We start from the raw sequence: 25,923 nt of genomic DNA, 5'->3' as shown, positions 1-25,923 counted from the left end.
GCCAGTTCTCTATCCACATCAATACTGAACCCACAATACCGTGTGCTTTAAGTTTGTACTCCAATCTCCTATGTGGGACCTTGTCGAAGGCCTTCTGAAAGTCCAGATAGAACACATCGACTGGTTCTCCCTTATCCACTCTACTAGTTACATCCTCGAAAAATTCTATAAGATTCGTCAGACATGATTTACCTTTCATAAATCCATGCTGACTTTGTCTGATGATTTCACCACTTTCCAAATGTGCTGCTATCCCATCTTTAATAACTGACTCTAGCATTTTCCCCACTACCGATGTTAGGCTAACTGGTCTATAATTCCCCGTTTTCTCTCTCCCTCCCTTTTTAAAAAGTGGGGTTACATTAGCTACCCTCCAATCCTCAGGAATTACTCCAGAATCTAAACACTTTTGAAAAATTATCACTAATGCATCCACTATTTCTGGGGCTACCTCCTTAAGCACTCTGGGATGCAGCCTATCTGGCCCTGGGGAGTTATCGGCCTTTAATCCATTCAATTTACCTAACACCACTTCCCGACTAACCTGGATTTCACTCAGTTCCTCCATCTCATTTGACCCGCAGTCCCCTGCTATTTCCGGCAGATTATTTATGTCTTCCTTAGTGAAGACAGAACCAAAGTAGTTATTCAATTGGTCTGCCATGTCCTTGTTCCCCATGATCAGTTCACCTGTTTCTGACTGCAAGGGACCTACATTTGTTTTAACTAATCTTTTTCTCTTCACATATCTATAAAAGCTTTTGCAGTCAGTTTTTATGTTCCTTGCCAGTTTCCTTTCATACTCTATTTTCCCTTTCCTAATTAAGCTCTTTGTCCTCCTCTGCTGGACTCTGAATTTCTCCCAGTCCTCTGGTAGGCTGCTTTTTCTTGCTAATCTCCTATCCCCCCCCATCCGGACCAAACTCAGATCCTGGGAGGACAGGGCCTTCTCCATCGCTGCTCCCACCCTATGGAACTCACTACCCCAAATCGTCAGAGACTCCTCCTCACTCACCACATTCAAAACATCACTGAAGTCTCACCTGTTCAGTACTGCCTTCAACCACTGAAGGTCACCTCACCTTCTGTCTCCTTTCTCTGTTCGTTTACTTATTTATCTATTTATTCACTTCCCTATGTTCTTTAAATCCCTGTAAAGCGTCTTTGAGTGTATGAAAAGCGCTATATAAATGTAATGCATTATTATTATTATTATTATTATTGTTTTGATACTATCCCTAATTTCCCTTGTTAGCCACGAATGCACTATCTTCCCTGATTTATTCTTTTGCCAAACTGGGATGAACAATTGTTGTAGTTCATCCATGCGGTCTTTAAATGCCTTCCATTGCATATCCACCGTCAACCCTTTAAGAATCAATTGCCAGTCTATCTTGGCCAATTCACGTCTCATACCCTCAAAGTTACCTTTCTTTAAGTTCAGAACCGTTGTTTCTGAATTAGACAATAGACAATAGGTGAAGGAGGAGGCTATTCGGCCCTTCGAGCCAGCACCGCCATTCAATGTGATCATGGCTGATCATTCTTAATCAGTATCCCGTTCCTGCCTTCTCCCCATACCCCCTGACTCCGATATACTTAAGAGCTCTAGCCAGCTCTCTCTTGAATGCATTCAGAGAATTGGCCTCCACTGCCTTCTGAGGCAGAGAATTCCACAGATTCACAATTCTCTGACTGAAATTTTTTTTCCTCATCTCAGTTCTAAATGGCCTACCCCTTATTCTTAAACTGTGGCCCCTTGTTCTGGACTCCCCCAACATTGGGAACATGTTTCCTGCCTCTAACGTGTCCAACCCCTTAATAATCTATACGTTTCGGTAATTAACTATGTCACTCTCCATCCTAATGAAGAACTCAACCATATTATGGTCACTCTTGCCCAAGGGGCCACGCACATCAAGACTGCTAACTAACCCTTCCTCATTACTCAATACCCAGTCTAGAATAGCCTGCTCTCTCGTTGGTTCCTCTACATGTTGGTTTAGAAAACTATCCCGCATACATTCCAAGAAATCCTCTTCCTCAGCACCTCTGCCAATTTGATTCACCCAATCTATATGTAGATTGAAGTCACCCATTATAACTGTTTCACCTTTGTTGCATGCATTTCTAATTTCCTGTTTGATGCCATCCCCAACTCTACTACTACTGTTAGGTGGCCTGTACACAACTCCCACCAGCTTAGTGTTTTGCAGCTCTACCCATATCGATTCCACATCCTCCAAGCTAATGTCCTTCTTTTCTATTGCGTTAATCTCCTCTCTAACCAGCAACACTACCCCACCACCTTTTCCTTTCTGGCTATCTCTCCTGAATATTGAATATCCCTGGATGTTCAGCTCCCAGCCTTGGTCACCCTGGAGCCATGTCTCCGTAATCCCAACTATATCATAATCATTAATAACTATCTGCACATTCAATTCATCCACCTTATTACGAATGCTCCTTGCATTGAGACACAAAGCCTTCAGGCTTGTTTTTACAACACTCTTACCCCTTATACAATTATGTTGAAAAGTGGCCCTTTTTGATTTTTGCCCTGGATTTGTCTGCCTGCCATTTTTACTTTTCACCTTGCTACCTATTGCTTCTACCCTCATTTTACACCCCTCTGTCTCTCTGCTCATGCTCCCATCCCCCTGCCACATTAGTTTAAATCCTCCCCGACAGCACTAGCAAACACTCCCCCAAGGACATTGGTTCCATTCCAGCTCAGGTGCAGACTGTCCTGTTTGTGCTGGTCCCACCTCCCCCAGAATTTGCTCACAGTTCCCCTGACTCTCAGTCTATAGAAGGGTCTCGACCCGAGAGGAGTAATGCTGAGGCACTGGTCCGGCCGCATTTGGAGCACCGTGAGCAAATTTGGGCCTCATATCTGAGGAAGGATGTGCTGGCTCTGGAGAGGGTCCAGAGGAGCTTTACAAGAATGATCCCAGGAATGAGTCGGTTAGCATATGATGAGCTTTTAACAGCACTGGGCATCTACTCGCTGGAGTTCAGAAGGTTGAGGGGGGCCTCATTGAAACTTGCAGAATAATGAAAGGCATAGATAGAGTGGATGTGGAAAGGATGTTTCCACTTGTGGGAGAGTCCAGTACTAGAGGTCAGAGCCTCAGAATTAAAGAGCGCCCTTTTAAAAAGGAGATGTGGAGGAACTTCTTTAGTCAGAGGGTAGTTAATCTGTGGAACTCCACAGAGGCTTGTGGAGGCCAAGTCAGTGGATATTTTTAAGGCAGAGATAGACAAGTTCTTGATTAGAGCGGGTGAGAGAGTTGGATATAGCTCTTAGGGCTAACGGAATCATAGAATATGGGATAAAGCAGGAAAGGGGTACTGATTTTGGATGATCAGCCATGATCATATTGAATGGTGGTGCTGGCTCAAAGGGCCAAATGGCCTCCTCCTGCACCTATTTTCTATGTATCTATGTTATGGGGAGAAGGCAGGAAAATGGGATTAGATGGCAGAGATCAGCCATGATTGAATGGCGGAGTAGACTTGATGGGCCGAATGGCCAAATTCTACTCCTATAATTTGTGAACTTATGACCCAAAACATCATCTATTCCTTTTCTCCAGAGATGCTGTCTGACTCGCTGAGTAACTCCAGCTTTTTGTGTCTGTCTTTGGTTTAACCCAGCACCCTCCAAATAGAAGTTGGGACGTTCTCTTATAGTTATACAAGACATTGGTGAGGCTACATTTGCAATATTGTGTTGAGTTTTGGTCACCGTTCCGTAAGAAAGATGTAATTAAGCTAGAAAGATTGTAGAGAAGATTTACGAGGATTGTAGGGGTCTGCAGAAATTGATGGGGTTAGTTTATTAAAAACGACCATTAACTGCTTGGGAACAGGTTTGCTAAACACAGTGGCAAAGAAGAGTTTCTGAACTTGGTTGGAACTGATAGGAACCTAGAACAATGGTCCCTTCATAGTGCGAGTATGCTTGGAACATCCTAATCACCCAAAACAGACAAGGAAGCCTGTTATGTAAATGCAAGTCAGTGGAAACTGGCAAAAGCCAAAAACCCCAATCAAGGAAATGGGACAAACAATAGCAAAAAAACAGTGAAGATGGAAAATATTTCAAACACTCATGTGACAGAAACATGTTAGCTAAATAACTCCAGACCGAATGCAGTAAGCTGAGAGGATAAGTGTAAAGGAAAAGTGTGGAAAACAGAGAACACAAAAATAGAATGTCAGTTACCATAAAAAGGAAAGCAGACTGTTGCTAGAGCCATAGAGAGGTACAGCGTGTGAACAGGGCGTTTGGGGCACGCCATAGAGAGGTACGACATGTGAACAGGGCGTTTGGGGCACGCCATAGAGAGGTACGACATGTGAACAGGGCGTTTGGGGCACGCCATAGAGAGGTACGGCGTGTGAACAGGGCGTTTGGGGCACGCCATAGAGAGGTACAGCGTGTGAACAGGGCGTTTGGGGCACGCCATAGAGAGGTACGACATGTGAACAGGGCGTTTGGGGCACGCCATAGAGAGGTACGACATGTGAACAGGGCGTTTGGGGCACGCCATAGAGAGGTACGGTGTGTGAACAGGGCGTTTGGGGCATGCCATAGAGAGGTACAGCGTGTGAACAGGGCGTTTGGGGCACGCCATAGAGAGGTACGACATGTGAACAGGGCGTTTGAGGCACGCCATAGAGAGGTACGGTGTGTGAACAGGGCGTTTGGGGCACGCCATAGAGAGGTACTGCGTGTGAACAGGGCGTTTGGGGCACGCCATAGAGAGGTACGACATGTGAACAGGGCGTTTGGGGCACGCCATAGAGAGGTACGACATGTGAACAGAGCGTTTGGGGCACGCCATAGAGAGGTACGGCGTGTGAACAGGGCGTTTGGGGCATGCCATAGAGAGGTACAACATGTGAACAGGGCATTTGGGGCACGCCATAGAGAGGTACGACATGTGAACAGGGCGTTTGGGGCACGCCATAGAGAGGTACGGCGTGTGAACAGGGCGTTTGGGGCACGCCATAGAGAGGTACAGCGTGTGAACAGGGCGTTTGGGGCACGCCATAGAGAGGTACGACATGTGAACAGGGCGTTTGGGGCACGCCATAGAGAGGTACGGCGTGTGAACAGGGCGTTTGGGGCACGCCATAGAGAGGTACAGCGTGTGAACAGGGCGTTTGGGGCACGCCATAGAGAGGTACGACATGTGAACAGGGCATTTGGGGCACGCCATAGAGAGGTACGACATGTGAACAGGGCGTTTGGGGCACGCCATAGAGAGGTACAGCGTGTGAACAGGGCGTTTGGGGCACGCCATAGAGAGGTACGACATGTGAACAGGGCGTTTGGGGCACGCCATAGAGAGGTACGACATGTGAACAGGGCGTTTGGGGCACGCCATAGAGAGGTACGACATGTGAACAGGGCGTTTGGGGCACGCCATAGAGAGGTACAGCGTGTGAACAGGGCGTTTGGGGCACGCCATAGAGAGGTACGACATGTGAACAGGGCGTTTGGGGCACGCCATAGAGAGGTACAACATGTGAACAGGGCGTTTGGGGCACGCCATAGAGAGGTACGGCGTGTGAACAGGGCGTTTGGGGCACGCCATAGAGAGGTACGACATGTGAACAGGGCGTTTGGGGCACGCCATAGAGAGGTACAGCATGTGAACAGGGCGTTTGGGGCACGCCATAGAGAGGTACAGCATGTGAACAGGGCGTTTGGGGCACGCCATAGAGAGGTACGACATGTGAACAGGGCGTTTGGGGCACGCCATAGAGAGGTACGACATGTGAACAGGGCGTTTGGGGCACGCCATAGAGAGGTACGGCGTGTGAACAGGGCGTTTGGGGCACGCCATAGAGAGGTACAGCGTGTGAACAGGGCGTTTGGGGCACGCCATAGAGAGGTACGACATGTGAACAGGGCGTTTGGGGCACGCCATAGAGAGGTACAGCGTGTGAACAGGGCGTTTGGGGCACGCCATAGAGAGGTACGGCGTGTGAACAGGGCGTTTGGGGAATATTCATCACACCTTCTCATCAACTCCCTCACATTCTACTGCTGCACATTAGAGGCAATTTAGAATGGCTCATTAACTTACCAATTTTTTAGGATGTACTGTCTCTTGATGTGCTCTGATGTCACTATACAACCCTGATTGAAGTATATAAAAATATGAGAGGCATGGATTGTATAGACAGTCAGAAGAATCGACTGTGGGCCAAAGGGCCTGTTTTGGTGCTGAACTATTCTATGTTTTCTATGTCCATGTCAATAGATCACAGAGTCAGCATCACAAATGCCTGCTTTGGTTTTACTAACAAACCCTTACCAAGCATTCATTGGGAACAAAATATAATTCACTTGCAAATTACAAAACAAAGATGCTTGAGAAGCAAGATTTACCAATGACAATGGAATAACCAAGCATTAGTTACCTGTATAGTGCCAGTTAAGGGCAGGACATTTCTATCCCAGTGATTTCTGGAAAAGCTAACAAAATAATTAAATTTGGGCTCAGTGGGTCTTCAGAGATTAGTAGTCATCCTGTTAACCCGCTTCGAAACCCTATCCAAACTATAAATGTCTTTCCATGTTGCTGGGATTGAAAGACAATCCCAGTCCAATACTGCTGCAATTGAAGATCAGTGCCTATCTGACTCCTACTTCCTCATTCACCCTCTTACCCATGCTCTTATTATTTTTACTCGACATTCACCCCAAACTCTCCAGCTTCCAAAGCTCAAGTACAACACTGAGGCAGTTCTCTATTACAATCACCCACTGAATTGCATACATCCATTATTTTAAGGAAGGTTTTACCTTCCAAGGAGTGGTATCAATCTACGAAACTGATAAACAGAAGTTCAGAAAAGTGAAATAAAATCTCGGGCTAGGTTTTATTGCATGAATGAGGAACTTGGTCTGACATCAGAGCCGTTATTGTGACATCACAGAGACCCGACCCTCACAAACTATCTCAACTATTTCTTATGTTCAATATCAAATAGAGTTGGCTGTCACCTGTAAATATCTACAAATGTACACATTAGATATTACAATATACAAGTCCTGAACAAATTTGTACACATGGTTATGTAGCATTTATTACCTGTTGTCCATTGGCCAAGCCAGGCCATTCATTCACCTCGCGAGTGGACTAGAGACATGGCTCACAGCTCATTATGTAAACCATGGAATTTAAATTCACTTATGAATAATTTGTGTAATTACTGACACTAAAACTGTTGGATAATCATAAACAACTCTTCTAGTTTAATAATCTCGTTCCGGGCAGAAATTGGGTTCTTGTTAATCAGTCTTATGGTACGTACCTTTGTGCTCACCAATGTGACTGGCTTCTTCAAAATGGATTCTGAAATGGCCTAACAAGTGGTCAGTTGGAGAGTGTTTGATATCGGCGATAAGTGATTCCCAGACCCTGAAAAATGAATGTAAAAATATCACTGCAGAATCACTGAAATGTTTTTGTTAGTACTAGACACACAAACTGTTCTACTAATGGACACATTTCACATCCACCTTAGCAGACATAGGGACACAGTTACAGGACAAGAGGCAAGTCATTTACAACTGAGAGTGCCCTGGAATTCTCTGCCAACAGTGGTGTTGGAGATGGACCATTAGAAATATTTAAGGTGCTGATGATAGATACTGAAAGATCAAGGAAATGCGGGTTCTGGGGAACTAGCAGAGAATTCCAGTTGTAACCGGCATGGATTAGCCATGATTACATTGAATGGTAGGGCAGGATCGAGGGGCCGAGTGGCCAACGTGCTCAGGAACATCGGTTTTCCATTCCTCAAAAGCATTGTACCCTAAAGTTTACTGTAAGGAGCAGTGCAGTCGGCACCAGGACAATCTAGCATCCAGGTGATGACATGGAGTCTGGTGAACTTGGAATGTCAGCTTCCTTACAAGACATTTAAAGTGTGATGAGAAAAATAAAGTTACACATTTCTGCACCTAATTGTCTTGACATTTGTGTTCAGCAGATCCCAGCATTGTTGAGCCCAAAGATGTTAAAACAATCTGGTCTGAGGATGATGTGTCTGAAGGATCAGAATATGAAGACATTTGGGATACAAGACAACAGCCAGAGTAAGTAACATGTGATACAGAGGGCATACAATAAACAGAGTAAGTAACATGTGATACAGAGGGCATACAATAAACAGAGTAAGTAACATGTGATACAGAGGGCATACAATAAATTACAAGCAATGTTCTGTCAATATTTCTGCTAATATTCCTATGACTTTCTGCTATTGTTTGCATTCACTATATGAAATGGATCAGTATTTTAGCACGTTTAATGTAGCAAACTGTTCTATTCATATTTCCTTAATCTCCCTTCCAGAATCAGAGTACAGGGAACATTATCGAGGAGATAGAAGTGTTCAATCGGCTGAAATGGCCTCTCTAATACCTCTAGTTTTATTTACTTCTGATTAGAGGAAAGGTTTCCTGTAGCCCTATGAAACCCCTTATAGACAATAGACAATAGACAATAGAAAATAGGTGCAGGAGAAGGCCATTCGGCCCTTCGAGCCAGCACCGCCATTCAATGTGATCATGGCTGATCATTCTCAATCAGTACCCCGTTCCTGCCTTCTCCCCATACCCCCTGACTCCGCTATCCTTAAGAGCTCTATCTAGCTCTCTCTTGAATGTATTCAGAGAATTGGCCTCCACTGCCCTCTGAGACAGAGAATTCCACAGATTCACAACTCTCTGACTAAAAAAGTTTTTCCTCATCTCTGTTCTAAATGTCCTACCCCTTATTCTTAAACTGTGGCCCCTGGTTCTGGACTCCCCCAACATTGGGAACATGTTTCCTGCCTCTAACGTGTCCAACCCTTTAATAATTTTATACGTTTCGATAAGATCCCCTCTCATCCTTCTAAATTCCAGTGTATACAAACCTAGTCGCTCCAGTCTTTCAACATATGACAGTCCCGCCATTCCGAGAATTAACCTAGTAAACCTACGCTGCACGCCCTCAATAGCAAGAATATCCTTCCTCAAATATGGAGACCAAAACTGCACACAGTACTCCAGGTGCGGTCTCACAAGGGCCCTGTAAAACTGCAGAAGGACCTCTTTGCTCCTATACTCAATTCCTCTTGTTATGAAGGCCAACATTCCATTGGCTTTCTTCACTGCCTGCTGTACCTGCATGCTTCCTTTCAGTGACTGATGCACTAAGACACCCAGATCACGTTGTACGTCCCCTTTTCCTAACTTGACACCATTCAGATAATAATCTGCCTTCCTATTCTTACCACCAAAGTGGATAACCTCACACTTATCTACATTAAACTGCATCTGCCATGCATCCGCCCACTCACACAACCTGTCCAAGTCACCCTGCAACCTCATAGCATCTTCCTCACAGTTCACACTACCACCTAGCTTTGTATCATCGGCAAATTTGCTAATGGTACTTTTAATCCCTTCATCCAAGTCATTGATGTATATTGTAAATAGCTGCGGTCCCAACACCGAGCCTTGCGGTACCCCACTAGTCACTGCCTGCCATTCTGAAAGGGACCCATTTACCCCCACTCTTTGCTTTCTGTCTGTCAACCAACTTTCTATCCATGTCAGTACCTTACCTCCAATACCATGTGCTCTAATTTTGCCCACCAATCTCCTATGTGGGACCTTGTCAAAGGCTTCCTGAAAGTCGAGGTACACCACATCCACCGGCTCTCCCCTGTCAATTTTCCTAGTTACATCCTCAAAAAATTCCAGTAGATTAGTCAAGCACGATTTCCCCATCGTAAATCCATGCTGACTCGGAACGATCCTGTTACTGCGATCCAAATGCTCCGCAATTTTGTCTTTTATAATTGACTCCAGCATCTTCCCCACCACTGATGTCAGACTAACTGGTCTATAATTTCCCGTTTTCTCTCTCCCTCCTTTCTTGAAAAGTGGGATAACATTAGCTACCCTCCAATCCACAGGAACTGACCCGGAATCTATAGAACATTGGAAAATAATCACTAATGTGTCCACAATTTCTAGAGCCACCTCCTTAAGCACCCTGGGATGCAGACCATCAGGCCCTGGGGATTTATCAGCCTTGAGTCCCATCAGTCTACCCAAAACTTTTTCCTGCCTAATGTGGATTTCCTCCAGTTCCTCTGTCACCCTAGGATCTCTGGCCACTAGAACATCTGGGAGATTGTTTGTATCCTCCTGAGTGAAGACAGATCCAAAGTACCGGTTCAACTTGTCTGCCATTTCCTTGTTCCCCATAATAAATTCCCCTGCTACTGTCTTCAAGGGACCCACATTTGCCTTAACTATTTTTTTCCTCTTCACATACCTAAAAAAGCTTTTACTATCCTCCTTTATATTATTGGCTAGTTTACCCTCGTACCTCATCTTTTCTCCCCGTATTGCCTTTTTAGTTATCTTCTGTTGCTCTTTAAAAGAGTCCCAATCCTCTGGTTTCCCACTCTTCTTTGCTATGTTATACTTCTTCCCTTTTATTTTTATGCTGTCCCTGACTTCCCTTGTCAGCCACGGGTGCCTCTTACTCCCCTTAGAATCTTTCCTCCTCTTTGGGATAAATTGATCCTGCAACTTCTGCATTATTCCCAGGAATACCTGCCATTGCTGTTCCACAGTCTTCCCTGCTAGGGCCTCCTTCCAGTCAATTTTAGCCAGCTCCTGCCTCATGCCTCTGTAATCCCCCTTGCTATACTGTAATACTGACACCTCTGATTTTCCCTTCTCCCTCTCAATTTGTATAGTAAAACTTATCATATTGTGATTACTGCCTCCTAATGGCTCTTTTACCTCAAGTCCCCTTATCAGGTCAGGTTCATTACATAACACTAAATCCAGAATTGCCTTCTCCCTGGTAGGCTCCAGTACAAGCTGTTCTAAGAATCCATCTCGGAGACACTCCACAAACTCTCTTTCCAGGGGTCCATTACCAACCTGATTTTCCCAGTCTACCTGCATGTTGAAATCTCCCATGACCACCGTAGCATTACATTTGCGACATGCCAATTTTAGCTCCTGATTCAACTTGCACCCTATGTCGAGGCTACTGTATGGGGGCCTGTAGATGACCCCCATTAGGGTCTTTTTACCCTTACAATTCCTCATCTCTATCCATACTGATTCTACATCTCCTGATTCTATGTCACTCTTTGCAAGGGAGTGAATATCATTCCTTACCAACAGAGCTACCCCGCCCCCTCTCCCCACCTGCCTGTTTTTTCTGTACGTTGTGTACCCCTGAATATTCAGCTCCAAGCCCTGGTCCTCTTGTAGCCATGTCTCAGTGATTCCCACAACATTTTATACATCTCAATCATATCCCCCAATTAGCCTTCTCTGGCATGATGTTCAGGACTGGGATTGTGAGCCGGATGGCCTGCTCTAGGTTCTTTGCTTCAGGGAGAATAAACCTACCTCATAAGGTCATAAGTGATAATAGACAATAGACAATAGACAATAGGTGCAGGAGTAGGCCATTCAGCCCTTCGAGCCAGCACCGCCATTCAATGCGATCATGGCTGATCACTCTCAATCAGTACCCCATTCCTGCCTTCTCCCCATACCCCCTGATTCCGCTATCATTAAAAGCTCTATCTAACTCTATTGAAAGCATCCAGAGAATTGGCCTTCACTGCCTTCTGAGGCAGAGAATTCTACAGCTTCACAACACTGTGACTGAAAATGTTTTTCCCCATCTCTGTTCTAAATGGCCTAGCCCTTATTCTTAAACTGTGGCCACTGGTTCTGGACTCCCCCAACATCAGGAACATGCTTCCTGCCTCTAGCATGTCCAATCCCTTAATAATCTTAAATGTTTCAATAAGATCCCCTCTCATCTTTCTAAATTCCAGTGTATACAAACCTAGTCACTCCAGTCTTTCAACGCACGACAATCCTGTCATTCCGTGAATTAACCCCGTGAACCTACGCTGCACTCCCTCAATAGCAAGAATGTCCTTCCTCAAGTTTGGATACCAAAACTGCACACAATTCTCCAGGTGTGGTCTCACTAGGGGCCTGTACAACTGCAGGAGGACCTCTTTGCTCCTATACTCAATTCCTCTTGTTATGAAGGCCAACATTCCATTGGCTTTCTTCACTGCCTGCTGTACCTGCATGCTTCCTTTCAGTGACTGATGAACTAGGGCACCCAGATCTCGTTGTACGTCCCCTTTTCCTAACTTGACACCATTCAGATAATAATCTGCCTTCCTGCTCTTACCATCAAAGTGGATAACCTCACATTTACCCACATTAAACTGCATCTGCCATGCATCTGCCCACTCACACAACCTGTCCAAGTAACCCTGCATCCTCATAGCATCTTCCTCACAGTTCACACTGCCACCCAGCTTTGTGTCATCTGCAAATTTGCTAATGTTACCTCCAATACCATGTCAGTACCCTACCTCCAATACCATGTGCTCTAATTTTGCCCACCAATCTCCTATGTGGGACCTTGTCAAAGGCTTTCTGAAAGTCAAGGTACACCACATCCACCGGCTCTCCCCTGTCCATTTTCCTAGTTACATCCTCAAAAAATTCCAGAAGATTAGTCAAGCATGATTTCCCCTTCGTAAATCCATGCTTACTTGGAATGATCCTGTTATTGCTATCCAAATGCTCCGCAATTTCTTATTTTATAATTGACTCCAGCATCTTCCCCACCACTGATGTCAGACTAACTGGTCTATAATTTCCTGTTTTCTCTCTCCCTCCTTTCTTAAAAAGTGGGCCAACATTAGCTACCCTCCAATCCACAGGAACTGATCCTGAATCTATAGAACATTGGTCCTCTTGTAGTCATGTCTCTGTAATTCCCACAACATCATACTTGCCAATGTCTAACTGAGCCTCAAGCTCATGCACTTTATTTTTTATACTTCGCACATTCAAATACAACACTTTAACTTCAGTATTCACCTCCCCTCTCACACCGGTCGGTCACTATTGGCCCTGACCTTACTCTTATCCCTTCTCAAACTTTCCTTCCCATTTATTTGGGAGTCTTTTGCAATTTTTCCTGTATTCACTTCCCCTTTAACTCCATCTTTACACTCCCAATTTGCTAACCCTTCCCCCCCACTACTTAGTTTAAACCCACACGTGCAGCACTAGCAAACCTGCTAGGTAGGTAGAATTAGGCCATTCGGCCCATCAAGTTTACTCCGCCATTCAATCGTGGCTGATCTAGCTCTCCCTCCTAACCCCATTCTCGCTTTCTCTGACAGCCTCTACAGCCTTCTGTGGCAAAGAATTCCACAGATTCACCACCCTCTGATTAAATAAATTTCTCCTCATCTACTTCCTAAAAAACATCCTTTAATTCTGAGGCTATGACCTCTAGTCCTAGACTCTTCCATTAGTGGAAACATCCTCTTCACATCCACTCTATCCAGGCCTTTCACTAATCTGAATGTTTCAATGAGGTCCCCCCACATTCTTGTAAATGCTAGCAAGTACAGGCCCAGTGCTGACAAACGCTCATCATCAACCTACCCTTTCTGTCCAAAGTTTTGGAACGTGCTGTAGCTTCCCAACTAAAATACCACCTCTCTACCAATAACCTGTATGAAACTTTCCAATCTGGATTCCGCTCAAACCACTGTACTGTAACTGCGCTCCTCAAAATCACAAACGACATTCTCCTCTCCTCCGACGCTGGCAACCTCAACATCCTCATCCTACTTGACCTCAGCGCCGCCTTTGACACCATAAATCACTCCATTCTCCTCACCCGACTTGAAACCTCCCTTAACATCACCGGCACAGCCCTATCCTGGTTTAAATCTTACCTCTCTGACAGACACCAGTTCATCTCCATTAACAACTGTAAATCCCCCACCGCTCCCCTCCCCCAAGGTGTCCCCCAAGGCTCAGTCCTTGGCCCCCTCCTCTTCATCCTCTACCTGTTCCCCCTTGGTCAATTAATCCGCCGTCATGGTCTCAACTTCCACTGCTTCGCCGATGATATCCAGCTCCTCATCTCCACCAAGTCAATCTCCTCCACCACACACTCTACACTGACAAACTGCATTACTGAAATAAAATCTTGGCTTCAATCAAACTTCCTCAAACTCAATTGCAACAAATCTGAAATCATCATCATTGGTCCAAAAATGCTCACCAAATCCACCCAAAACTTCATCCTCAACATTGATGGTCTCCCAGTATCCACCTCACCTCACATCCGGAATCTTGGAATCATCCTTGATCAAACCCTCTCCTTCGACAAACACATCAAACACATCACAAAGACAGCCTTCTTCCACCTCAAAAACATTGCCCGTCTCCGTCCATCCCTCTCCTCCACAGCTGCAGAAACCCTCATCCACGCCTTCATCACCTCCCGTCTGGACTACTGCAACAGCCTCCTCTATGGCGCACCCTCAAAAATCATCAATAAACTTCAATACATTCAAAACTCCGCTGCCCGTCTACTCACACACACCTCGATCCGTGACCATATCACCCCCGTCCTGACCGACCTCCTCCACAGGCACACTCCCACCTGCACCCTCCGCTCTGCCGCTGCCAATCTCCTATCCCCCCACATCCGGACTAAACTCAGATCCTGGGGGGACAGGGCTTTCTCCATCGCTGCTCCCACCCTATGGAACTCACTACCCCAAACCGTTAGAGACTCCCCCACACTCACCACATTCAAAACATCGCTGAAGTCTCACCTGTTCAGCACTGCCTTCAACCACTGAAGGTCACCTCACCTACTGTCTCCTTTCTCTGTTCATTTATTTATTTACTTATTTATCTATTTATTAATTTCCCTATGTTCTCAAAATCTCTGTAAAGCGTCTTTGAGTATATGAAAAGCGCTATATAAATAAAATGTATTATTATTATTATTATTATTATTATCATATGTTAACCCACTCATACCTGGGATCGTTCTTGTAAACCTCCTCTGGACCCTCTCCAAAGCCAGCACATCCTTCCTCAAATATAGTGCCCAAAATTGCTCACAATATTCCAAATGCGGCCTGACCAGCGCCCTATAGAGCCTCAGCATTACACACACCCCTGTGACCAGCGCCCTATAGAGCCTCAGCATTACATCCCTGTGACCAGCGCCCTATAGAGCCTCAGCATTACACACACCCCTGTGACCAGCGCCCTGTAGAGCCTCAGCATTACATCCCTGTGACCAGCGCCCTATAGAGCCTCAGCATTGCACACACCCCTGTGACCAGCGCCCTATAGAGCCTCAGCATTACACACACCCCTGTGACCAGCGCCCTATAGAGCCTCAGCATTACACACACCCCTGTGACCAGCGCCCTGTAGAGCCTCAGCATTACACACACCCCTGTGACCAGCGCCCTGTAGAGCCTCAGCATTACATCCCTGTGACCAGCGCCCTATAGAGCCTCAGCATTACACACACCCCTGTGACCAGCGCCCTATAGAGCCTCAGCATTACACACACCCCTGTGACCAGCGCCCTATAGAGCCTCAGCATTACATCCCTGTTTTTGTATTCAAGCCCTTTTGAAATAAATGCTACTTCCCATCTCTCCTCATAACTGCACCCCAGGCAACATCCTGAGGAATGGCCTCTGCTCCCTCTCCAGTGCAACCTTGATGGCTAAGATCACACACAATACTCCAGCTGAGACCTACCCATGCTTAATAAACCAATGAAGGCTGGTATCCCGTGTGCCTTCCTAGCCACTTTAGCTACCTGTCATCCACATCGATGTTTGTGTGACCTACTGATTCTGTTGCCTCCAGGTATGATGTTCTGTTCAAACAGAGAGTTGGTACAGAGGATTTGTTTCTAGGCATGAGCAGAAAGGATGGATCGACCGCCTGTTGTGAAGACATGATGGTGAGTAACTCCAATCTCTACGATTGGGGCATTCAGAGAGTTGCATTGCAGACAGCCAGAGCCCATGATGCACCACGTCCTTGCCAATGTTGTGCCCGTCAATAATGCCTTCATTAGGCCCATATCCTTCTATGCTTTGTCTATTAAAATTTCTGTCTGAATGTCTCTTAAACATGATGATTGTATCTGATTCCACAGCTCCTCTGAAAGCTCGGTATCAACCACTCTGCTTGAAAGAAATCCCCCTCAGATCCACTTTAAGATTCCTCCCTTTACCTCAAACTTGTGTTCTCTGTTTTAGACTCCTCCACCATGGCAAATAAAAGATTGTAATTATTTAATTTACTCAACTAACAGCTTGGGACGGTTTGCTGCAGTGTGGAGAATCACAGGGCAGCTCCATCCCCCCCCCCACCGCCAGTGTGCAGCTCCACCCCCCCCCCCCCACTGCCAGTGTGCAGCTCCACCCCCCCCCCACCGCCAGTGTGCAGCTCCACCCCCCCACTGCCAGTGTGCAGCTCCACCCCCCCCACCGCCAGTGTGCAGCTCTGTCCCCTCACTGCCAGTGTGCAGCTCCTTCTCACTGCCAGTGTGCAGCTCCACCCCCCCACCGCCAGTGTGCAGCTCCACCCCCCCCACCGCCAGTGTGCAGCTCCACCCCCCCCCACTGCCAGTGTGCAGCTCCACCCCCCCACCGCCAGTGTGCAGCTCTGTCCCCTCACTGCCAGTGTGCAGCTCCACCCCCAACGCCAGTGTGCAGCTCCACCCCCCCCACCGCCAGTGTGCAGCTCCACCCCCCCCACCGCCAGTGTGCAGCTCCACCCCCCCACCGCCAGTGTGCAGCTCCACCCCCCACCGCCAGTGTGCAGCTCCACCCCCCCCACCGCCAGTGTGCAGCTCCTTCTCCTCACTGCCAGTGTGCAGCTCCTTCTCCTCACTGCCAGTGTGCAGCTCCACCCCCCCACCGCCAGTGTGCAGCTCCACCCCCCACCACCAGTGTGCAGCTCCTTCTCACTGCCAGTGTGCAGCTCCACCCCCTCACCGCCAGTGTGCAGCTCCAACCCCCACCGCCAGTGTGCAGCTCCTTCTCCTCACTGCCAGTGTGCAGCTCCTTCTCCTCACTGCCAGTGTGCAGCTCCACCCCCCACCGCCAGTGTGCAGCTCCTTCTCACTGCCAGTGTGCAGCTCCTTCTCACTGCCAGTGTGCAGCTCCTTCTCCTCACTGCCAGTGTGCAGCTCCACCCCCTCACCGCCAGTGTGCAGCTCCTTCTCCTCACTGCCAGTGTGCAGCTCCACCCCCTCACTGTCAGTGTGCAGCTCCTTCTCCTCACTGCCAGTGTGCAGCTCCTTCTCCTCACTGCCAGTGTGCAGCTCCTTCTCCTCACTGCCAGTGTGCAGCTCCACCCCCTCACTGCCAGTGTGCAGCTCCACCCCCTCACTGCCAGTGTGCAGCTCCTTCTCCTCACTGCCAGTGTGCAGCTCCACCCCCCCCACTGCCAGTGTGCAGCTCCACCCCCCCACCGCCAGTGTGCAGCTCTGTCCCCTCACTGCCAGTGTGCAGCTCCACCCCCAACGCCAGTGTGCAGCTCCACCCCCCTCCACCGCCAGTGTGCAGCTCCACCCCCCCCCACCGCCAGTGTGCAGCTCCACCCCCCCACCGCCAGTGTGCAGCTCCACCCCCCCCACCGCCAGTGTGCAGCTCCACCCCCCCCACCGCCAGTGTGCAGCTCCGTCTCCTCACCGCCAGTGTGCAGCTCCTTCTCCTCACTGCCAGTGTGCAGCTCCACCCCCCCCACCGCCAGTGTGCAGCTCCACCCCCCCCACCACCAGTGTGCAGCTCCTTCTCACCGCCAGTGTGCAGCTCCAACCCCCACCGCCAGTGTGCAGCTCCTTCTCACTGCCAGTGTGCAGCTCCTTCTCCTCACTGCCAGTGTGCAGCTCCACCCCCCACCGCCAGTGTGCAGCTCCTTCTCACTGCCAGTGTGCAGCTCCTTCTCACTGCCAGTGTGCAGCTCCTTCTCACCGCCAGTGTGCAGCTCCTTCTCCTCACTGCCAGTGTGCAGCTCCACCCCCCACCGCCAGTGTGCAGCTCCTTCTCACTGCCAGTGTACAGCTCCTTCTCACTGCCAGTGTACAGCTCCACCCCCCACCGCCAGTGTGCAGCTCCTTCTCACTGCCAGTGTGCAGCTCCATCCCCCACCGCCAGTGTGCAGCTCCTTCTCCTCACTGCCAGTGTGCAGCTCCTTCTCCTCACTGCCAGTGTGCAGCTCCTTCTCACTGCCAGTGTGCAGCTCCACCCCCTCACTGCCAGTGTGCAGCTCCTTCTCCTCACTGCCAGTGTGCAGCTCCTTCTCCTCACTGCCAGTGTGCAGCTCCTTCTCCTCACTGCCAGTGTGCAGCTCCACCCCCTCACTGCCAGTGTGCAGCTCCACCCCCTCACTGCCAGTGTGCAGCTCCTTCTCCTCACTGCCAGTGTGCAGCTCCTTCTCCTCACTGCCAGTGTGCAGCTCCTTCTCCTCACTGCCAGTGTGCAGCTCCTTCTCCTCACTGCCAGTGTGCAGCTCCTTCTCCTCACTGCCAGTGTGCAGCTCCTTCTCACTGCCAGTGTGCAGCTCCTTCTCACTGCCAGTGTGCAGCTCCTTCTCCTCACTGCCAGTGTGCAGCTCCTTCTCACTGCCAGTGTGCAGCTCCACCCCCTCACTGCCAGTGTGCAGCTCCTTCTCCTCACTGCCAGTGTGCAGCTCCTTCTCACTGCCAGTGTGCAGCTCCTTCTCACTGCCAGTGTGCAGCTCCTTCTCACTGCCAGTGTGCCGGCAACTCCCGATTACATTCAGGGCAGTATTGAAGAGAGATTATCAGATACTTGCAACCCACTGACTGGTACAATTCAAGTTTAAAACTATGATTATATGATTGATTTTGTCCGAAAGGGTTTAGCTCTTCAATCGTCCAGTTTCCAGTGCAATGCAACTAAACTCTTCATTCTGCACAAGATCTGTTGCATTTTAATGCTGGTTGCAGCTTTCAAATGAACATGCACAATCCTGAGAATCTTCTCTCTTCTGGAACATCTTTGGATGCGAATTTTCTTGCTGTAATTTGCGAACCAACTACTCACATCAGTGGAGGATGTGTCTGAGACTGGATTATAATGGCAGCACAGTGCCACAGCTTCAGAAACCTGGGGGATCAATCCTGACCTTGGTTGGAAGGCTGTCTGCATGGAGTTTGCACGTCCTCCCTGTAGCTATGTAGATTTCCTCTGGGTACTCCAGTGGGCTGAAGGACCCGTTTCCTTGCTGTATCTCTAAATAACAGCTAGTCCACATGGAGCCGAGCTCAGTTTTCAATGGGGGTTGTGGTAGGAAGGTCCGGTTTACACAAAGAATAACTCTGTGCCTGTAACGTCGAACAATTCTACATATAAACAACTGCTTTACCCTTCCATCAGAAGACATGGTTGACTGTTGGATTGTTTCAATATTCTGATGATTACTTGCGGGTGATTTATTTAAACCTGTTTTTTAGATAAGAATCAAAGTGCCTGGCTGCAAGCCTGCAGGCCTCACTCTGGACGTCAAAGAGCGATTTCTAGGCCTTCGATCATCTGTCTAGTAAGTGGGAGACTTTAGCGCAGAACTGGTCGAGTATCCAGGTATCTTGGGCTGGGAGAGTGATACCCAAGCTCAATGCTGTTCTACAATAAAAACAGAAAATGCTGCAAATAGTCAGCAGGTCAGGCTGCTTTTGTGGTAAGAGAAAGAGTTAAATTTTAGGCCAATCGTTAGCAATAGTGGGTAGGTTGACACAGAATGCTGGAGTAACTCAGTGGGTCAGGCAGCATCTCTGGAGAGAATAGTGGGAATACTTTTAAGCTACAGCTACTGGAGTTACTCCAGCATTTTGTATCTACCTTTGATTTAAACCAGCATCTGCAGTTTTCTTTCCCACAGCAATATTGGGAATACTGTTAAGCTGCAGGTAGGGAAAGGGTGACATTGGGTGGACATGGGGTTGAGCTGTAAATAAGGTCATCTGGAAAATGAGGGTATTGGCAGAATATAGATCACGCTGAGGAGAGTTTAGTGTGGCATTGTGTTCAGCTCAAGATATTATACTTGGTGTCAGGGCCCAATGATTTATCTACCTTCATATGTCGTAAGATGTCCAGCACCTCCTTGACCGTAATATAGACTGTCCTCAAAACATTCCCATCAACTGTCCCAATTTTTCTAGTCTTCATGTCTTTCTCTACGGTAAAAACAAAGGAGAAATACCCATTGAAGCCCTTCGGCTATTGTCTATTGTCTATTGTCTATTGTCTATTGTCTATTGTCTATTGTCTATTGTCTATCGGCTCCACACAGAGATGACTGCTCGAGTTTCTGAGGGACCTATTTTCTCTCTAGTTATCCTTTTTCCGTAATGCACATAAAATCTCTCAGGATTCTCCTTAATATTATCTGCTAGTGCTACCAACTGCCCCCTTTTTGCCTTCCTGTCTCCTTAAGTATGCGTTTTAGTTCCCAGAACTCCTCCAGGGGTACACTTGATCACTCCTCCAGGGGTACACTTGATCACTCCTCCAGGGGTACACTCCTCCAGGGGTACACTCCTCCAGGGGTACACTCCTCCAGGGGTACACTCCTCCAGGGGTACACTCCTCCAGGGGTACACTCCTCCAGGGGTACACTCCTCCAGGGGTACACTTGATCCGAACTGCGTCTACCTGTCCCATGCTCATTTATTTTCCTGACCAGTGCTTTCATTTCATCACCCAAGCTTCCTTACTCCCACCTGCTTTGTCTTTCATCGTAACAGAACTATGCATACCTTGAACTCTCACCATCCACTATCAAAACCAACATTGCTTTGGCTGCAAACAGCCGATCCAATCGAGTTTGGCAAGTTCCTGCCAAAAAAATTATTTGATTCAACCAAAATTTATTTGTCCCCCATTATGACTTTTCCAGTGTTATTTTTCTGTGGTCCAATTTCCACTCGCCTCTCTTTTACTCTTTATATAATTGGCTAGCCTATCTTCATATTTCCCCACCACCTCTCACTATGACATGTGTAGCATCTGTATCCTGGAACATTCAGCTGCCAATCCTGTCCCTCCCTCAGCAGGTTTCCATCATGGCATTAACGTTCCAGTCGTACGTGCCTATCCATTCCCCGAGTTCATCCACCTTCCCCGTCACAATTAATATAATTTAATCCAACAGTCCTTCCTCTCTCCCCACTCCTGTCTGCTGAGCATGTAGTCATTGACTTACAGCCTCTCACCTGCCTCACTCCCTCTTCAGATTCTGTTCGCATGCCAATCTAGCTTAAGTAGGACTAGCAATCCCTCCTCGCCAGGATATTGGTTCCCCTTGAGATCAGGTCCCTCTTGTACATGTCACCTCTGCCCCAGAAGCGATCGCATTGGTACAAAAATCTAAATCCTTTCCCCCTGCACCAACTCCTCAGTGTATGCCTTGGGTGCTGCGAGCTTCAGTGCATCACTCAGCACATCCTCCTCCTAGAAGCTCGTACTGGAAGACCAACAGGTTTTCGGCAGACTAGACTGGCTCTTTCACCAAATATTTGATGCCGGCCTTGGGTTCAGAGTCCTCTGTTGCACAGCTGCTCAGGAACAACCGCAATAAGGATCCGTGTGTCCTTTTCTACATCTTCTTTGCAATGCAGAGTTCATAAATGATCATCACATCCTTGTCTCAGCTGTGTGAGGGGAGAGTGTGTTGGGAGTGGGAATCGGGGCATGCATGAAGGATCTGATGGGGAGAACCACTCCCATGACAGCCACGCAAGGTCTACAGCAGTTGTGATGCGTCTGGGACAAACACATAGATTAGGGCTTTGAAACTGAAACCTACTGAGGCCAACTTTACCCATGTTTCCATCACTTCGTAGATTGCAGGTTTCTGAAACCAACATGTCATATGTAGCATTAAACTAATATGTGGATGGTGAGTTTGAACTGGAGTCCACTAATTGAGGTCTCATTAATCCCTGTTATCTTTGTCTTCTTGTTTTCCAGTAAGCTGGGTTTACACCTGCCCTATCCCGTGGACTGCAAGAATGGAAAGGCTGACTTCCACGCCGACACTCAGACACTGGAAGTCACTCTGACAATGAGGAGAGACTACGACTTCATCAATTTTGCTTGAGCAGACCCTTGATGAATTCAAGCAGGAACAAACATTACTCTGGACTATTGTCCTCTATTTACAATGTGTTCTTAGCAGAGGCAATTTTATTTATATGTACCCCAATCATCCTGAAAAGTGTGATTTCACAAAGTAAGTTACCACCACGATTTTATGCAACAAACGTGGCTCCAGGACACATCTGCTATCATTTCACTTCCATAGAACACTTGGCAGCAGCAGCACAAATGAAGCACAAAAGTTTAATATTCTGAGGATTATTTTTGTCGTTGTTTAATTTGTTCTGAAAATGGAAGTGAGAAAGATGTTCCACAATAATTGTAATCTCATCTTTTTTATAATATTAGGGGCATATGTGCATTGTTAAACCATAAAGCTTCTTCTGTAACTCTGACCTACTGCCCGGTAGATCAGCTGATACAAGACAGGAAATCGAATACAGATCACTGACTCACCTCAAATACGCAAAGCCAAAACTACACTCTGGACATGTCTCATCTCGCCATTCTTTGGTGATCTGCAGTTCATAGAGCACACTACAGATTGAACTATTTATTCCCGTCTTGTGTCAGTGTAATACTCCACTTCAATCTCTCCATCTCATCTTGTGGACATATCTCCTGGATAAATACCTCAAAGTTCCCCATGTGCACTGGAAGCCATTCACCTCAGGCTAGGGTCCTGCCCATTCATGCCTGTGTGCAATTGCATTGCTCATTTTGATTATTAATATTCCACCCCAGTACCTATTCATTTTTGTCCTTGCTCCTCTATTGTTCTGAAACTTGTACTTGGTGTGGAAACAAACCTTCCTGCAGAATTTGTACTGTTTATCAATTATCAATCTCTTTCAATCTGAAACTGTTATACTTCGTGGTCCGGTACCTGTTGTACCTTTAGTGACTCTGGAAGGACCACAAGTACACTTGTGTAAAAGGTTACATTGCTGGAGCTCAACTCCAGGCTGTTTATTCCGTGGCTACCTGCATCCAGAGTGACCGCCTAATCACACCCATCACTTATATACACAGCCATACAAAGTAGTTCTTGGATACACAAAGTAGTCCCAGCAATATCACAACATCCCCCTTGTCTTATATAAAATTGTTTTCTTTACCATTCGAGGGCTAAAATATATTTAACAAACTAAACCAAAACACCATTGCTTTTTGCAAACAAAACCAATAACACAACTAAACACAATTGCTTTTTTCGCCATCATGGTGGTCACTCCTCTGCGGAATTTCACTCATCTCCGGGTGGTCACTCATCGCCGGGTGGTCACTCACTCTGTGTGGTCACTCACTCTGTGTGGTCACTCACTCTGTGTGGTCACTCATCTCCGGGTGGTCACTCATCTCCGTGTGGTCACTCACTCTGTGGTCACTCATCGCCGGGTGGTCACTCATCTCCGGGTGGTCACTCATCTCCGGGTGGTCACTCATCTCCGTGTGGTCACTCACTCTGTGGTCACTCATCGCCGGGTGGTCACTCATCTCCGGGTGGTCACTCACTCTGTGTGGTCACTCCACAGATATATACATTTATACAAAAGCATCAAATATAATACATTAAGCTTTCAGTACACAGATCACTACACAGGTCATTAAACACAAAATATTCATTTTGTTCCATATCTTCCCCTCAAGAAGACGTGCTGTGTAGATCAAACGTAGTGTAGGCTCTAGATGCTCCACCACCATGATTTGCCTGCCACTGCTGGGCTCCCACTGCTGGGTTGGCACTGCTGGCCTCCCACTGCTGGGCTGGCACTGCTGGCCTCCCACTGCTGGGCTGGCACTGCTGGCCTCCCACTGCTGGGCTGGCACTGCTGGCCTCCCACTGCTGGGCTGGCACTGCTGGCCTCCCACTGCTGGGTTGGCACTGCTGGGCTCCCGCTGCTGGGCTGGCACTGCTGGGCTCCCACTGCTGGGTTGGCATTGCTGGGCTCCCACTGCTGGGTTCCCACTGCTGGGCTGGCACTGCTGGCCCCGCCCACAGGTGCTCCACAGCCCCGCCCACAGGTGCTCCCGGCCCCGCCCACAGGTGCTCCCGGCCCCGCCCACAGGTGTTCCCGGCAGCTGCCGCGCAATTCGAACGCGCTGCCGCTGCCTCGGGCCCATGGCCGTCCCGACTCTACGGTCGACGCGCTTGGGTGAGTATGTAGTGCCTCGGCCTTACCGGCCGCCGCACCTATGCGTGTGGTCGGTCCCTCCGGTCGCCGACCCCCTCCGGTCGCCGCACACCTCCGTGGGTGTCGGTCTCCTCCGGGGCTCTCCCGGTCGCCGCACACCTCCGTGGGTGTCGGTCCTCCCCGGTCACCGCACACCTCCGTGGGTGTCGGGTCTCCCGGTCTTCCCCGGTCACCGCACACCTCCGTGGGTGTCGGTCTTCCCCGGTCACCGCACACCTCCGTGGGTGTCGGGTCTCCCGGTCTTCCCCGGTCACCGCACACCTCCGTGGGTGTTGGTCTTCCCCGGTCACCGTACACCTCCGTGGGTGTCGGGTCTCCCGGTCTTCCCCGGTCACCGCACACCTCCGTGGGTGTCGGTCTTCCCCGGTCACCGCACACCTCCGTGTGTGTCGGGTCTCCCGGTCTTCCCCGGTCACCGCACACCTCCGTGTGTGTCGGGTCTCCCGGTCTCTCCCCCACGAAGCAGTCGCAGGCTTCTAATCTCAGGCCTACACAGGTGCTGGGGCGCGACTTGGGCCTACACGCACCTCCCCCAGCAGCTTGCAGCGTCACGTCGGCAACTCGGCGCCGACTACTGAGCAGGTAACTATACCAACTCACACTGGCCCTGTCGGGATGCACTCCACTCCAAACGTCCCGTACCGAACTGGAAACTTTTCTTTCGTTTTGTTTCCCTTTTTTTTTGTTTTTGTTTTGTGTGACTCTGGAAGGACCACAAGTACACGTGTGTAAAAGGTTACATTGCTGGAGCTCAACTCCAGGCTGTTTATTCCGTGGCCACCTGCATCCAGAGTGACCGCCTAATCAAGTCAAGTCAAGTCATGTCAAGTCAAGTGAAATTTATTTGTCACATACACATACACGATGTGCAGTGAAATGAAAGTGGCAATGCCTGCGGGTTATGCACAAAAAGAATTACAGTTACAGCATATAAATAAAGTTAATAAGTTACTATTAGTGTCGACAAAAATTTAGTCTCTGGGGTTATAAAAGTTGACAGTCCTGATGGCCTGTGGGAAGAAGCTCCGTCTCATCCTCTCCGTTTTCACAGCGTGACAGCGGAGGCGTTTGCCTGACCGTAGCATCTGGAACAGTCCGTTACTGGGGTGGCAGGGGTCCCTCATGATCTTACTTGCCCTGGATCTGCACCTCCTGATGTATAGGTCCTGCAGGGGGACGAGTGTAGTTCCCATGGTGCGTTCTGCCGAACGCACTACTTTCTGCAGGGCCATCCTGTACTGGGCAGAGCTGTTCCCAAACCAGACTGTAATGTTGCCGGACAGGATGCTCTCTACAGCCCCAGAGTAGAAGCAATGAAGGATCCTCAGAGACACTCTGAATTTCCTCAGTTGTCTAAGGTGGTAAAGGCGCTGCTTAGCCTTACCCACCAGTGCGGCAATGTGCGTTGCCCACGTCAGATCCTCTGCGATGCGGACTCCCAAGTATTTAAAACTGCTCACCCTATCCACAATAGACCCATTTATCTCCAGTGGCGTGTACATCCTTGGATGTTTAGCCCTTCTGAAGTCCACAATCAGCTCCTTTGTTTTAGTGACATTCAAGAGGAGGCTATTGTCCTGACACCAGAGTGCCAGATCAGCCACCTCCTCCCGGTAGGCCTTCTCATCGTTGTTGGAGATCCGGCCCACCACCACAGTGT

At 48.3% G+C, this 25,923-nt stretch overlaps 1 protein-coding gene across 6 annotated transcripts in view; it reads left to right on the top strand.

Moving 5' to 3' along the window:
* dnaaf6 (dynein axonemal assembly factor 6) overlaps positions 1-22,876 on the top strand; it is a 46,794-nt gene extending 23,918 nt beyond the window's left edge. For 3 of the 6 annotated variants that reach the window (XM_078412062.1, XM_078412065.1, XM_078412067.1), the window contains 4 exons: positions 8,020-8,125; positions 15,797-15,893; positions 19,422-19,507; positions 21,940-22,876. In XM_078412062.1, the coding sequence (XP_078268188.1) occupies positions 8,020-8,125; positions 15,797-15,893; positions 19,422-19,507; positions 21,940-22,069 (419 nt within the window). In that variant the 3' untranslated portion in view covers positions 22,070-22,876. Of the gene's footprint in view, positions 1-8,016; positions 8,126-15,796; positions 15,894-19,421; positions 19,508-21,939 lie in introns of all 6 variants that reach the window. The other 3 variants (XM_078412061.1, XM_078412063.1, XM_078412066.1) reach the window with 1 other exon arrangement.
* The last annotated feature ends 3,047 nt before the right edge of the window (positions 22,877-25,923 follow it).

Source organism: Rhinoraja longicauda, chromosome 15 (genome assembly GCF_053455715.1).
Source record: "Rhinoraja longicauda isolate Sanriku21f chromosome 15, sRhiLon1.1, whole genome shotgun sequence".
In the NCBI taxonomy this organism is placed as follows: Eukaryota; Metazoa; Chordata; class Chondrichthyes; order Rajiformes; family Arhynchobatidae; genus Rhinoraja; species Rhinoraja longicauda.
Note: the sequence above shows the minus strand (reverse complement) of the source record. Positions and strands in the feature narration are given on the sequence as shown.